Genomic DNA, 12,741 nt, shown 5'->3' on the forward strand with positions numbered 1-12,741 from the left:
TACGCTAGGATTACAGTGATACTGTTCTTCATTCTACGCGCTTCAAAAATGGCTTCTGCCACCGGAATCCCGCCTAATTCGGCTGCTGCGCGTGGCCAGAGCGAAGAAGAGCCGCTTCTCGGCAGAAGAGGCGATGCAAGTCAGATGCAGGGCCAGCCGCTGTATCACAACCTGTGGATTGGTATGTGAAGCTACTGGCAAGGTTTGCGAGGGGCGACAGCTGTTAACCAAACACACAGGTACTGCTCCCATCGCCCAAGCCGGCATCTGGATTCTCGCCGCTATAGTCTGGGGAGCCATCTTCTCCAACAAGCTCATCTTCTTCTCCGCGCATCCGGTAAGCAGCCCTAAACACACAACGTCTTTTCCCCAGCAAACCAGCTAACCGCCCCGCCCGCCAAACAGCTTCTCAACTCTGTAAGCAACCCCGACACCACCCTAGTAACCCCCTCGCGACAACCGTATCATTGATACCTTATCTCCGTAGGCCGGCTTCCTCCTCGCCATCCAAGCAGCCCTCATCCTGCAACCCACACACACGCCCGAACAAAAGCGCGCGGGAACACTCGCCCACTTCCTCTTCCACGTTGTCGGCACCTCCGCCCTAACCGCGGGTCTCATCATCATCGAAATCAACAAGCAAGGCCCCGGCCACGAGCACTTTGCCTCTGCCCACGCCCGTCTCGGCCTCGCTTTTTACGTTCTTGTCTACCTCCAGGCGCTGGTCGGTTTCACCCAGTACTACGTGCCGCAACTGTATGGTAGTGTTGAGAATGCCAAGAGCATCTACAAGTACCATCGGCTGTCTGGTTACTTTATTGCTGTGCTGGGTCTAGCGACGATTTCCGCGGCGACGTGGACTACGTATAATATTTACGTGGGGCATATGCAGCATTGGGCGGTGATTACGGCGAGTGTGCTGGTGCTTGTTGGCGTGGTGCCCAGGATTCGCCTCAGCAAGTTTGGGATTAAGAGGCAGGGTGGTGAGGTTAGGTTGTAGATGGTGGTTGTTGCATCATGAAGGAAAAGATGGTTGAACTAGGAGGTATGGGGGGGGGGTGCGATGTTCGATATGACGGCGAGTGCGTAAATTTGGCTCGTTGGAGGACGAGGGAGGTGGTGATTTATGGGAATACGAGGGTGGGATAAAGTTGTTTTGTCAAAATGCATTTTCATGGCGGGTTTATGAAAATATTCTTCTTCTTTACTCTTGCTCAAACTTGCTCCTTCCTACAGCCCTTTTTTCTTTCATTTCCTTTCTGCCACGTCGTGAACATTGGGAAAACTTGACGGCTCAATCCTCTTTTCGAACAAGTCTAACCTACCAAACTAGAGAAGAAAAAAACACCGGCTTGAACAAAGTGAGGGCGTGATTTTCTTTTACATGCATACATGGATTAATTGTGTGACATCGATATTCTGCATGACTTGGTTGATTTTGCACTTGCGGTTTTTTTTATCTCTACTCGGAATCTTTTCTCTCTATATTCGTGTTTGTCAAATTAAAGTAGCGTAGATGTGTGTGTGTGTGTGTGTGCCAAAAGGGGATGTCGGTGTTTGTCGATAATCCAACTGTTCGGGTGGTCTAACTTTGGTATCTCGCGAGGAAAATAAGTAATTGACTTTGTTCTACTCTACATGTCTTGTATGATATAAAAGCGCTGTAATTAGCGGCTTCGCTTCTTCTTCTTCTTCTTCTTCTTCCTCCTCTTCCTCCTCTTCTGCATTGAAAAACAAATCTACCTTTTGATTCCAAAACACCACTAATCCATGTCCTCATTCTCCACCCTACTTCTCCCCACCATCTACGTCGACAACGGTATCTTTCCTGACAACCCCCCTCCCCCCCCCCTTTTTTTCCAACCTCCCCGGCGTACCTACATCTACACACTCACACCCCACCACCTCATCCTCATCCTCATCCTCATCCGTCTCCCCCTTCCCCACTTACCCCTCCACACAACCTCAACACCCCAACCGCGACCTCCGCCTCCTCCCTCACCAACCGCGCCACCCCCTCGCTCCGAATCAAGACGCCCAAATGCTCAAACAACGTCTTCAGCACGACCCGCCTCAACCCGCCATCCCTCTCGGGCGTACTCTGAAACACGCACCTCGCCGCATCCACAAACTCGGGCTCGCCCCAGAACCTTGCGCACGCGTGCGAGAACCGTTTGACGATGAGAGGTTTCAACGAGGGCACTTGGTATTTGTCTGCTACGGCGTAGAGTTCGGCGTGTGTGATGAGATCGGCGGGGCTGCCGGCGTAAGGTGCGGGTGCGGGTGGAGGGGAGGTGCAGAGGGGGCAGGTGAAGGAGGTGCAGGTGTAGTTGCAAGGGGTGGGTTGGGAGGAGGAACGGGTGTAAGTGCAGGTGTGGTGGGGACAGAGGGTGTGGGGGGTCAGGGGGGGATGGCAGGTGTGGGGGAAGTCGTAGGTGTAAGGGAGGCCGGCGGGAGTGTGAGTTGGTCTTTTTTTTGTCCGTGTTGTGAGGACGGGTGGAGAAGGAGAAGAAGGGGAAGAAGGGAGGTGGTAGTCGCCTTCGTAGAGGTACTGAAGTAGGAGTTTTATTATCGCTGGGTCATCTTCTGGGAGGTTGATTTCGCTTGTTGAGGTTTCCTTTTAAGCCTGGGTTAGTTTTGTCATGTGTGGAGGTTTTTTTTACGTGATTAGGGTTGAATTGAGATTGGATGGGGGGGGGGGGGTATTGTACAGACTTGACCGCCGAATTTTAGGGCTCGGGCGAAGAATTCGGCGCGTGGGCAGATGATTTGCTGGTGGACGGCGTGGGAGTCGGGGCCGCAGGTTATGGTGAGGTCGGAGGAGAGGCCTGAGGTTAGGGAGCTGTTATGATTGGTTAGGTTCCGTTGGCTACTGGTGTGCTGGGAGAGAGGTTGGATGGATGTACTATGTACCTTTTGATTGAGCCCAGAATCTGGGTTTCGGCCTCCGACGCCATATGGATGCTTGAGAATAACGTCTAGTGTAGTTGCAAGAAATTGAGAAATGTCAAACGGAATATACAAAAACAAAGTTGATTGTTCTGATTGTGTGAGGTATCTATTAAGGCTTACGCCAAGACGCTATACTCAGGCAGGTTGAAGTTTAAGCTTTGCTTGATGGTGAGATTACACGGGGAATTCGGACATAGACAAGAGCCGAGTGGTCTTACGTGTTCGTATCCACCGTGATTCCTGTAGCGTTCCTATTGGCAGATGGTGGATGTTGTAGTGACATCCTAACTCTCTGAGCAGAGTGGCCATATTCTCCTTTTCCTTATCAACCCCAGAAATACTGATCCGCCTTCTTCAACAGGACACCAAGAGCCAGATCGCCGAACTCTTTCATAAGCACTTGAATTTGTGGCTCGCGTATGAGTATTGTGTGCTGAGCGACGGTGTCGATGACAATATCTCTCAGTCCTTTGTCTTCCTCCAAAGTTGTAGAGAATGCGTACTTTGCAGCAACTCTGAATGGATTGGTATACCAATATTTCTCACACCCTTTCTTGAATTTCGCTTTCGAGAGTTCCTTCAAGCCTGCGATGTTATACTTATCGGCTATCTCATACGCCTTTGTATGAACAAGGAGATCTTCGGCTAGATGTTTGGGATTACTGCGAGCATTGTAATCCCCATCCTCGCAGGAACGGCATAAAAAGTCAAAGCATTCATTATCGCAGTAACCAGCTCCGCACTGGTGATGAGGACAGAGCGGAAGACACTGTTTTCTCCGTCCCCTATCGCTACACGAGTGTGGAAAGTCATACGTGTAGGATTCACCCTCTTCATTGCGGGATGGCTTTTCACCAGAAGTAAGAGGACTCGAAAGATTGATCGGCTCTTGCGAGTCACATATGTAATCGCCGGTGTAAATGTAGTGCACTGCCAACTTCACGATTGCCGGCTCGTCGTCAGGGAGGTTGATATTTGCCTGCTTAGATTCCTGCACATGTTAGTAAAGCTTAGGAAATGCTCAAAACGACTTACTTTACCCCCGAACCGGATAGCGGCTGCAAGGAAGTCGGACTGAGTGCAAACTATCATCTTATGCACCTTGTGTACATCACTTCCGCATGTGATGGTGAGATCCGAATATTCACCTGAATCCAGACATCTATTTGTATGTTAGCTGAGGATGCTATAGGTTCGATAGAAGTTGAGTACCTTTTAACTGCTGCTAAAACATACGGTTGCAACGTCTCCGCCATCGAGGGAGGTCAAGAAAGCGCACAAGGCTGACCGGCCACGAATAATGCACCGCCGAAGCTCAAGCTGTGTGAGGTGTGTGAGGTATGTGAGGGTATCTAATCGCTGATATGACTTTAAAGATATAACCTGTGTTCTTTTAGAGTTTGGGAAAGGTTGTTTGTTGTGAAAACACCGCAAGGCTACCTCGTCTTCACGCATAGTGCCAAGGCACTAGGCCGATAGGAAGGGGTCATGGTCCACCAATCACAAGGGAATGGAATTCGAAGCAAGAACAGGCTTTGCCATACTCCTCGGGATTAATTCAGTAATATCAGTTACTCACGATACTGAGAGAGAAGAGTCGGTTGAGCACTCATGGGTGTTACAGAAATCAAGTGATAACTTATGTAGGAATGCTGTAAAAGCCATCCGTTCAAGAAATCAAACCACCTGAAATCCGCTACATCGGCCAACAGGTGAAGTCCAGAGTTCATTGTTTGTTCGTAATATCCACAATGAAGCTCTTCTTCAGCACCTATTTGTTCAGTACTATCGCATTCCGATGGCGTTTGCGGGGCAACTTCGCTGATAGCGACCTTCTATCAAATATTTATGTCGTCCTCCTTGGTGTTGAACAGCTTGATTTTCTGTATCTCTGAAACGGAGCTCCAAATGGATTGACTACCAGCGTCTCCATAAATCACGTAGACTGTATCAAAGCCACCATCGATATCAGCCCCACAGCCCACCAAAGGTGTTCTGAAGCCCCCTCATGTATAGAATAAGAAACGCTCGGGACGGGAGATCCTAGAGAAGACTCCACAGAGCATACGGTTCTGCTGGTTTTATCCACAGTAGTGGTAGTGGTATTAAACAATAGCTCAACCCACTGAATATCGAACCAAGCTTCATTCCCAATATCCATTCGTCCAGAGAAGTTTCCGCCATTGCTCCAAAGGTTCAGTATGATCGTACTTTCTGCATCTGGTACATTCACACGAGTCTCAGCAGTCTGTTTACCATTGACGTACCATGCGCTTCTCCCGCGTATCCAGTCTAACCGATAGTTGTTCCAGATAGAAGTAGGTTGAGAATCTTTCGTAGAGACGTTGAATGTTGCGTCTTGTATTGGTGCTGCTGTATCAGGATCTGTGGTCGGTTGATTCGAGTAATGTATTTCATTGCTAGTGCCTCCGGTTGGAATTTCTATGTCCGACTCGGCGGTGTCGTTGTGGTACGTAAAGAAGCCGGCAATTGCACCACTTGCACCACGTATGCGCGCCGACATACGGATCGATGCATATGTGGCATTGTGCTCGATAAAGTCCAACTCAGATGCTAATTGCGTACCGTTGTGCAGCCGTGTCGTGTGAAGAGTAAGGTAGGTAGAAGACTCTTTCGATCCATCATTGTTCTTGCCTGTCACTCGTTAATATAAACAAGACCCCCATGTTCTATAACCTACTTATTGATACACTGGATGGTGTGTAGTGCATGTCAATAGTGTCTTCTCTTGCTGCCGGCCTCAACCAATGTCGAACATCCCAGCCAGCGCTCCAGGGGGAAGCAGCAATGATATTTGATTGCCCATGGGATGCTACTGTTATCGATTGCTTTTCGCCACTGTCGGATACTGTATCCACATTGCCAATGAGGCTCTCACTCAAGTTACGAAAGTCGTAAAACCGATAGAAGTCGTACATCGCTGCAGTGGAGCCATTGGTGGAAAATACAGTACAATCTTCTGCAGCCACGTTCGAGAGGAAACCAGGTATGGCGAGGACCAACAGAAGTGTGGCTGTGGTAAGCATGGCGAAAGTTTGGTTTGAAGTTTTGGGAATCGGGGCCACTGCATGGATGTAATTTCCAGCTTTTAGCAGCTAGAAGGGCTCAGAATGGAGATGAGCTACAAATTCTGTCGCTAACCCAATGCATCTGGTGTTACTTGGGTAGCTCCCTGGCATCAGTATCGAAAGTAAGCAAGGCGCTTAAACACTCGGACTCGACCCTGGAGGTTTCTATTGGTTGGACAGCGGCACAGCAGTGTGGTGTTTCTAGATCTTTCATAATTCATTACGACAGCGGAGGAAGAAATGGTACCAGAGGAGCTGGCGGCATGGTGGTAGCGCTGCATCAAGGAAAGCCAATGACATTCACGCTCGGCATACAAATGCCGCCTTGGCAAGAAGTTTGAAACAAGGCACTATGTTTTAGTTTCTTCCCCAATATCCATTAGCAACGAATCGCTCCAAACCCAGAATATCAACCACACTGTGGCTTTACTCCGCAATCGTCAAGTTGGAGAAATCTGCAGAGATCCCTGCAACAATCATCGATCGACCGTTCCGTCTTCCACTGAAGTTCTTCAGCTGCCCTCGTGGGGTCCGCCACAACAACCCCCACATCACCAGCGCGTCGCTCTACCTCCACTGTGGGGACAGCCCTTCCCGAACATGTTTGCATAGCTGACACAATCTCCTTGACCGAATTGCCGTCTCCCGTGCCCAGGTTGAACGTATTGAGCGACCCGCATCGCAGCCGCGACTTACTGACCGCTTTGAGGGCTGCAACGTGGCCCAATGCCAGATCGCTGACATGAATGAAATCTCGCATCGCAGTCCCGTCTCTGGTATCCCAATCCGTGCCAAATATCCTGAGGTGTGGCATCCGGCCATCCATGGCCCGCAGTAAGCTAGGCATGAGGTTGCTCGGTTCCGTCTTCGGGTCCTCCCCTAGCTTCCCGGACGTATCGCAGCCAATTGGGTTGAAGTATCGCAAAGCCACAATACGCCACGATGGATCAGATATCGCCAAGTCGTTCAAAATAGCTTCGCACATCCATTTGGTCCGGCCATAGGGATTGGAGATTGCTGTACAGCCACCGTGTGTGACTTGAGTCTTCCCGTCCGTCCGGGTCCATTCACGAGTTTCATGGACACAATGATTCTCGCTAATGCGCAGTCCAGTTTCGGATGTCACTTCTCCATAAACGGCCGCTGACGATGAAAAGATCAGCGTTTTGATGTCAAGACTGTCCAATAGCGTACAGAAGGTGACCATCCCAGACACATTGTTGGAATAATACCTAAGTGGCTGTTGAATGCTTTCGGGTACAGCCTTGTACGCAGCGAAGTGGATGACGCCTTCAATTGCCGAGCTGGGTGATCCAGCCCCATACTGACGAAGAATAGCAGACATGGCGTCCACATCCCGATAGTCGGCTTCGTGGAACATAAGAGAGGGGCTCAACAGGCTGGCTGAGTAGTAGTCGTCTCTTAGTGTTTTGATCCGGTCCAGTGTCGTCGTGTATGAGTTGTCGAGATTGTCTACAATCACAACACTGAAACCTGCTCGAAGAAGTTCCAACGATGTATGACTGCCGATATAACCAAGCCCGCCAATAACTAGCACATGTCTTGATCGACGAAGACTAGCTGCTATCAAGCCGGTATACTGAAATTCGTCGATCTCAGAGATGGGAGTGCTGTGCACTGAAGAGATACTAAATGCCGGTGAGCATGGTGTGGATTTTTCAGAAGAAGCAGAAGAGCGTGTCTCAAAGTAAGACATTTCGAAGTCTGGGAACATGCGAGCTGCTGACCCTGAGTGCAGAATCTTGCTTGCTTTAAGTATTCACAACCTCGTCAACCTCTGTCGATACTCTCGATGCATCCAATTCTTACATGGCTTGTTGAACCTGTCGAAAATCAACTAGTTTCAGCTTGAACATACAGTTTCTCTGCAATGGCTTGCGCATCGGTTAGCCTGTCTGCCTTCAACATATGAGTACCAGATGTCACATCCGCTCGGGAAGTGTCGAGTTATTTTTTCAGATCACAAATTGCCTAATTGAGGCGCCAGTCCAGCTGAGAGATTTCGATAGACGGTCTAGATCTGTGGCGGAAAAGGTGATTGTTGAGTTGGCGCGAGCATAGTGTGCCGCCACTACATCATTGTATGCCTTTCTATGCGTGGTATAGCCTGTCACAGATCAAACCTCTCGTACTTGCAGGAGTGTAAACCGCAGAGAAGCTTTCGTGCTGTCTTTGCAAAACTATTTCAAATCCTATGGAGCCATCTCATCGCTCGTGCGTGGTGAAAATTGGAGCAATCCAGCTTGATGCTCACTAACTCATTAATTGAAGTCTGAGTTTGGGGGGTAAAATTTTCTTACGGCATTTGAGACACCTGGATCTCGGCACATGAAGTGGTTAGAAGTTGCAGTGTACACATGTTTTGTCACCCTAAACGTCTTACGAAACAGGTTACACTGCAGATCAGCCCCCATAGCAAAGCCAAATTACGTATTAATGTGCCAGGGACGTGGAGGTTCCGCTTACGCAACAAAAATAGAGAACAAGCTTTTACTTTTTCAGCCTTTCCTCTCACTTGGTGCCCAACTGTAAGCCAGATGAGTGATGCGGGCGAGGAACCGCACAGATGTAGGGAATTTGTACTCCTTTCGGCTATTCCGAGAAGGCAAAAGCAGCAAATCGTTAAGGAACGTGGCGTTAGGTAACTGGTACTTTACTGCATTGGTGCAAACAAAAATTGCATTCAGTAATTGAGAGAATCGGTGGATATCTAGACTACACAGCCATCGTATCGCCTACGGCTAGCTGTGCCGATCTACGACAGCAAGCCGTGAAAGACATCGAGCTAAGCAGTGGTAATCACACCTGAAGAAGACGAGACTAAAACGGGACCCGAGTTCTCGGAAAGAATGTATCGAGTGGCACTGGAACTTCGTATTGGAGTCTGCTAAAATCTAGAGCATGACTTGTGGCTTGAAGCTGAGTTCGACAAATCTCGAGTTACTGACGTGCTAGTATGGCAATTCAAATTCGATATTTTGGAATCGTGTTCTAAATCGAGGGAAAAGAAGCCTGCAGTCTTCAAAAGTACGAGAGACTGTACTCATGTACCCTCATGCACAGTACTACGCTCGCTCCTGCTATCACTTCTCTCTTCTAATATTATATCTCTTTTTTTGGCTGCAAAATGGCTGGAATATCTTTCATACATAGAGAAGACATGGACAAAATATCGCCGATTCGTCCAGCTCCGGCATTCGATTTTGACACATCCAGTCGAAATGCACGTCCTGAAACACATTCATTAGGAAATCTCATCCCTGCACACGAAGAATTATCACCACCAAGACCTGCATTTTTCTCATATGACTCTTCGAATTCTCTAAGAAGCTTCAATGAACAACCTTCACAGTACCCATTTGGTACGCCTTGTTCCTCAGCAACGAGCTCGGCTTTTTCAAGCAGCGAGTCGCTACCCCTTCGACAAGGCGCCTCAAATCGAGATCGAACAGGAGTAGTACTTCGTTTACTCTCCGATACCAGACAGAAAGTCTTCAACCATGTCCATCCTATGACGATTTGGCAGATGATCGATATACGGGAGGTGTTTTGGCCATTCACCTGGAAGAAGTACATTGTACTCTCCCTGGTGGCTGCACTGGCTGCCGGCATTGCTATCTCCGATCACTATTTCGGTTGGCTCAAGAAGTCAATAGAAATCACTAGGAATAACATGTTGCCGGTTCTTATCATCGCCCTTGGCCTTGAACCAATCATGATCACGGTCATTCTTCTCGTCGCGCGCGTCCCACCCCTCGATCCGACCACCAGCCCATCTGTTGAGACGGCTGCCTCAAACGTCAAAATCGACATCGAGAAAGTGGCCAGCACCGTAGAGGTTACATCAAACAACCGCACAGCATTGGTCATTCCATGCCACAACAGCGACCACGAAGCTACAAGCAAAGTCCTTAAAAGTGCCTTTGTCCACTTTCGGCCACAAGACATATTTGTCGTTGACAATGGTCGTTCAAGACACCCTCCGTCGCCCGAGTTCCGCAAGTTTATTCGAAGTGAACACCCAAACATAAACTACATTTGGTCCCCTATTGGGAGCAAAAACGCGGCACAACTCGTCGGAGCAATGGCTGCTAAAGACCACGACTGGATTATGACCGTTGACGACGACGTATCCATCCCAGCCAACTTCCGTGCTCCAATCGACAAGATGGACGACGTCACCAAAGGCTGCGCATTCCCACTCAAGGCAGTCGATGCAAACGGAGATGTACCAATGTGTCTCGTAGCATGGCAGGACTGCGAATACAAAATGTCTGGTCTCACCAAGCTTGCCGAGTCTTCTATATGCGGTGTGCTATATCCACACGGTGCAGGATGGTTCTGTGAACGAGAAACCTTGATCGATCTCATCAGCAACTACCACTCGATAGACTTCATCGCCGAAGACGTCAATACCGGTCTCTCGATGCAGCACATGAAGAAACGTATCGCATTCGATGCGACATGCGTGCTTGAGACTGAAGTACCTACCACTGTTCTCGGTCCTGGTCTCAACTGGTGGAACCAACGCTATCGCTCATGGGAAATGGGTCGACATGGCCGTCTCATCGCCTTTGCCGACCGCATGCTGCTCTCACTCAATGGCCAAACAACACCCTGGGGCATATTCACCCAAAAGTTCATTCACCTCTACTCCATCGCCACCATCGTCGTCGACTGGGTCCGTGTACCCGTATTCGTCACAATGGGACCCAACACGAACTTCTGGCGCCTGGGCCTTCCCCTCATGATGGCTGCTACTCTCCCCATTCTCGCATTCAAGTACTTCAACGCGCGCCACCGGCCTGATCTCCAGCCGCGATTTTGGGCGGCTATGACATATCCCCTCTATAAACAACTGTATTCGCTCGTCTCCGTCTTTGGTGCTATACGCGCTGTTATATTTTATGCGGGAGGCCATAAGAAGCCGAAGACTATTAAGAAGATGATTGCGGATAAGGACCCGAATGCGCTGTGGCTTGATCCGCGGTTTGAGAGTAACCCGGCTTTTCTTGCTGACGAGGCTGAGCTGTTGCTTGCTTCGTCGAGTTTGGGCGGTGATACGAAGGTTCCTACTTCTGTCTACATATCTCCTGCTTCGCCTTTGTTATGATTAGAGGGATGGATACATCATTTCATGTTTTTACTTTCTTCCATTTGTTCGCATGGAGGCATTATTCTAGACCCTCTAAATTGCGATACCCATACTTCAATCTGCGACAGGGTTTTACATGCATTAGCGAAAGATCGCTAGAGCTCAGTACCTTGTGGGTAATTCTGTAATCTTACTGTGCGACTAATCAATCAAATTTACTTCTACTACTTCATCTTAAATTCATACCACATCTCTCAAGCATCCTACGCTATGCCGTTTCTTGCCTAGTACACTGCAAGTATGACTGGCTTGGTAGCCTAAAGCTATCCCTCAACTCTTCTCTCGAATTAGCAAACCAATACCTTGATACAATTATCACGAAGCTATCTAACAGCCAACGAAAAATCTTCAAAAATGTCACCAAACTCTTTTATTCTCCTTACATCTCGACTAGTTCTCGTACCCACACCCCTCGCAATCCACAACAAATCTTATCTGAATCTCTACGCCAGCCTACACGCCGACGCATCTTTTTGCGTAATGGGATTCGGAGCTTCTTTCCCAGTCAGAAACTGGACAGAAGAAGAAACGCGGGAAATCATCTTAACACGAGACATTGCTCGATGCTGGGAAAATAGGAATATGGGCGACCTTGCAGTGGGCCTACGATCAACGGCGCAAATTGACCAACTGACCCCACGACTCATTACTGGAACTAATGAGCAACTATATGTTATCGAAGAGCAAGACGAAGAAACAATATCTCAAGTATTGAGTCGTGTGGAATGGGTCGGATATGTGGGTGTGCGCGATGCAACTACAACATCTATGCCACCGCGCACCGATGCCGACCCCCCTTTACCGCACTGGCAGGAAATGATAGAGCTCCGTTATGGTGTTGCGCCGGTGCATTGGGGTAAGGGTATGGCTCGCGAGGCCGCGGAAGCTGTTATGCAGTGGGCTAGCAGTGAAAGAGGTGTGAGGAGGTTTATTGCTGAGACGGAAAAGGAGAATGCAAGGAGTGCGAGAGTTCTGGAAAAGATGGGGTTCACTAAGAGGGATGGGATAGATTATTGGAAAGAGGAGGGAGAGATAGAGTGGAAGAGAGTGTGTACGTGAGAATGCAGGTTCCGACCGACAGGGACCTATTTCATTGATCCGCGGACCAGCGTGCAGACTTTCTGGCCATAGAAAAGCAATTTCGAGGTGGCTGTGAAAGTTTCAAAGTACGAGAGTCCAATGTGTTAGATATCATAAGTAAGTTGGAAGGGGAGTCTGAGCAAAGCGAGGATGGAAAAGTATCACTCCAGTGATGTGAGCACGAAAACCAAAGACGGAGAGAACCGGAAAAAACAAAGCGGTCTGAAGATATACTCCTCTAGACTAGGCCGTTCTAGAAGGGGTGGTAGCGCACGTTGCGGTCCCTAGTGGAGACCGGTAGATGGTCCTGGGAAGCGGATGAGGCTGAAAAGTCGGAGATCGGATTGTCAGGGCGTGTGGACGGAAAGCTTCCCATAATGAGTAATACAGCACATGAGACCCACAACAATTTGCTGGTAATCTGCCGTAGTATTCACGATGGAC

At 48.9% G+C, this 12,741-nt stretch overlaps 6 protein-coding genes across 6 annotated transcripts; 3 read left to right on the plus strand and 3 right to left on the minus strand.

Moving 5' to 3' along the window:
- Nucleotides 1-48: 48 nt before the first annotated feature.
- On the plus strand, nucleotides 49-1,000 carry COCMIDRAFT_40240 (uncharacterized protein; the record flags this gene model as incomplete). The annotated part of the gene is made up of 3 exons (XM_007693690.1): nucleotides 49-181; nucleotides 240-337; nucleotides 488-1,000. The coding sequence occupies 3 exons, from the start codon at nucleotides 49-51 to the stop codon at nucleotides 998-1,000; spliced, it is 744 nt and encodes a 247-aa protein (XP_007691880.1).
- Nucleotides 1,001-1,667: 667 nt separating this feature from the next.
- On the minus strand, nucleotides 1,668-4,208 carry COCMIDRAFT_40241 (uncharacterized protein; the record flags this gene model as incomplete). The annotated part of the gene is made up of 6 exons (XM_007693691.1): nucleotides 1,668-1,739; nucleotides 1,952-2,617; nucleotides 2,716-2,842; nucleotides 3,294-3,943; nucleotides 3,988-4,114; nucleotides 4,165-4,208. The coding sequence occupies 6 exons, from the start codon at nucleotides 4,206-4,208 to the stop codon at nucleotides 1,668-1,670; spliced, it is 1,686 nt and encodes a 561-aa protein (XP_007691881.1).
- Nucleotides 4,209-4,888: 680 nt separating this feature from the next.
- Nucleotides 4,889-5,999, minus strand: COCMIDRAFT_105751 (glycoside hydrolase family 16 protein; the record flags this gene model as incomplete). The annotated part of the gene is made up of 2 exons (XM_007693694.1): nucleotides 4,889-5,607; nucleotides 5,654-5,999. The coding sequence occupies 2 exons, from the start codon at nucleotides 5,997-5,999 to the stop codon at nucleotides 4,889-4,891; spliced, it is 1,065 nt and encodes a 354-aa protein (XP_007691884.1).
- Nucleotides 6,000-6,450: 451 nt separating this feature from the next.
- COCMIDRAFT_40243 (uncharacterized protein) lies at nucleotides 6,451-7,758 on the minus strand (the record flags this gene model as incomplete). The annotated part of the gene is made up of 1 exon (XM_007693692.1): nucleotides 6,451-7,758. One exon carries the CDS (start codon nucleotides 7,756-7,758, stop codon nucleotides 6,451-6,453), a length of 1,308 nt encoding a protein of 435 aa, XP_007691882.1.
- A 2,019-nt stretch (nucleotides 7,759-9,777) lies between these two features.
- On the plus strand, nucleotides 9,778-11,175 carry COCMIDRAFT_105699 (glycosyltransferase family 2 protein; the record flags this gene model as incomplete). Its single annotated transcript, XM_007693695.1, has 1 exon — nucleotides 9,778-11,175. One exon carries the CDS (start codon nucleotides 9,778-9,780, stop codon nucleotides 11,173-11,175), a length of 1,398 nt encoding a protein of 465 aa, XP_007691885.1.
- A 396-nt stretch (nucleotides 11,176-11,571) lies between these two features.
- COCMIDRAFT_8710 (uncharacterized protein) lies at nucleotides 11,572-12,276 on the plus strand (the record flags this gene model as incomplete). The annotated part of the gene is made up of 1 exon (XM_007693684.1): nucleotides 11,572-12,276. One exon carries the CDS (start codon nucleotides 11,572-11,574, stop codon nucleotides 12,274-12,276), a length of 705 nt encoding a protein of 234 aa, XP_007691874.1.
- Nucleotides 12,277-12,741: the final 465 nt, after the last annotated feature.

This window comes from Bipolaris oryzae, assembly GCF_000523455.1.
Source record: "Bipolaris oryzae ATCC 44560 unplaced genomic scaffold scaffold_177, whole genome shotgun sequence".
NCBI lineage: Eukaryota > Fungi > Ascomycota > Dothideomycetes > Pleosporales > Pleosporaceae > Bipolaris > Bipolaris oryzae.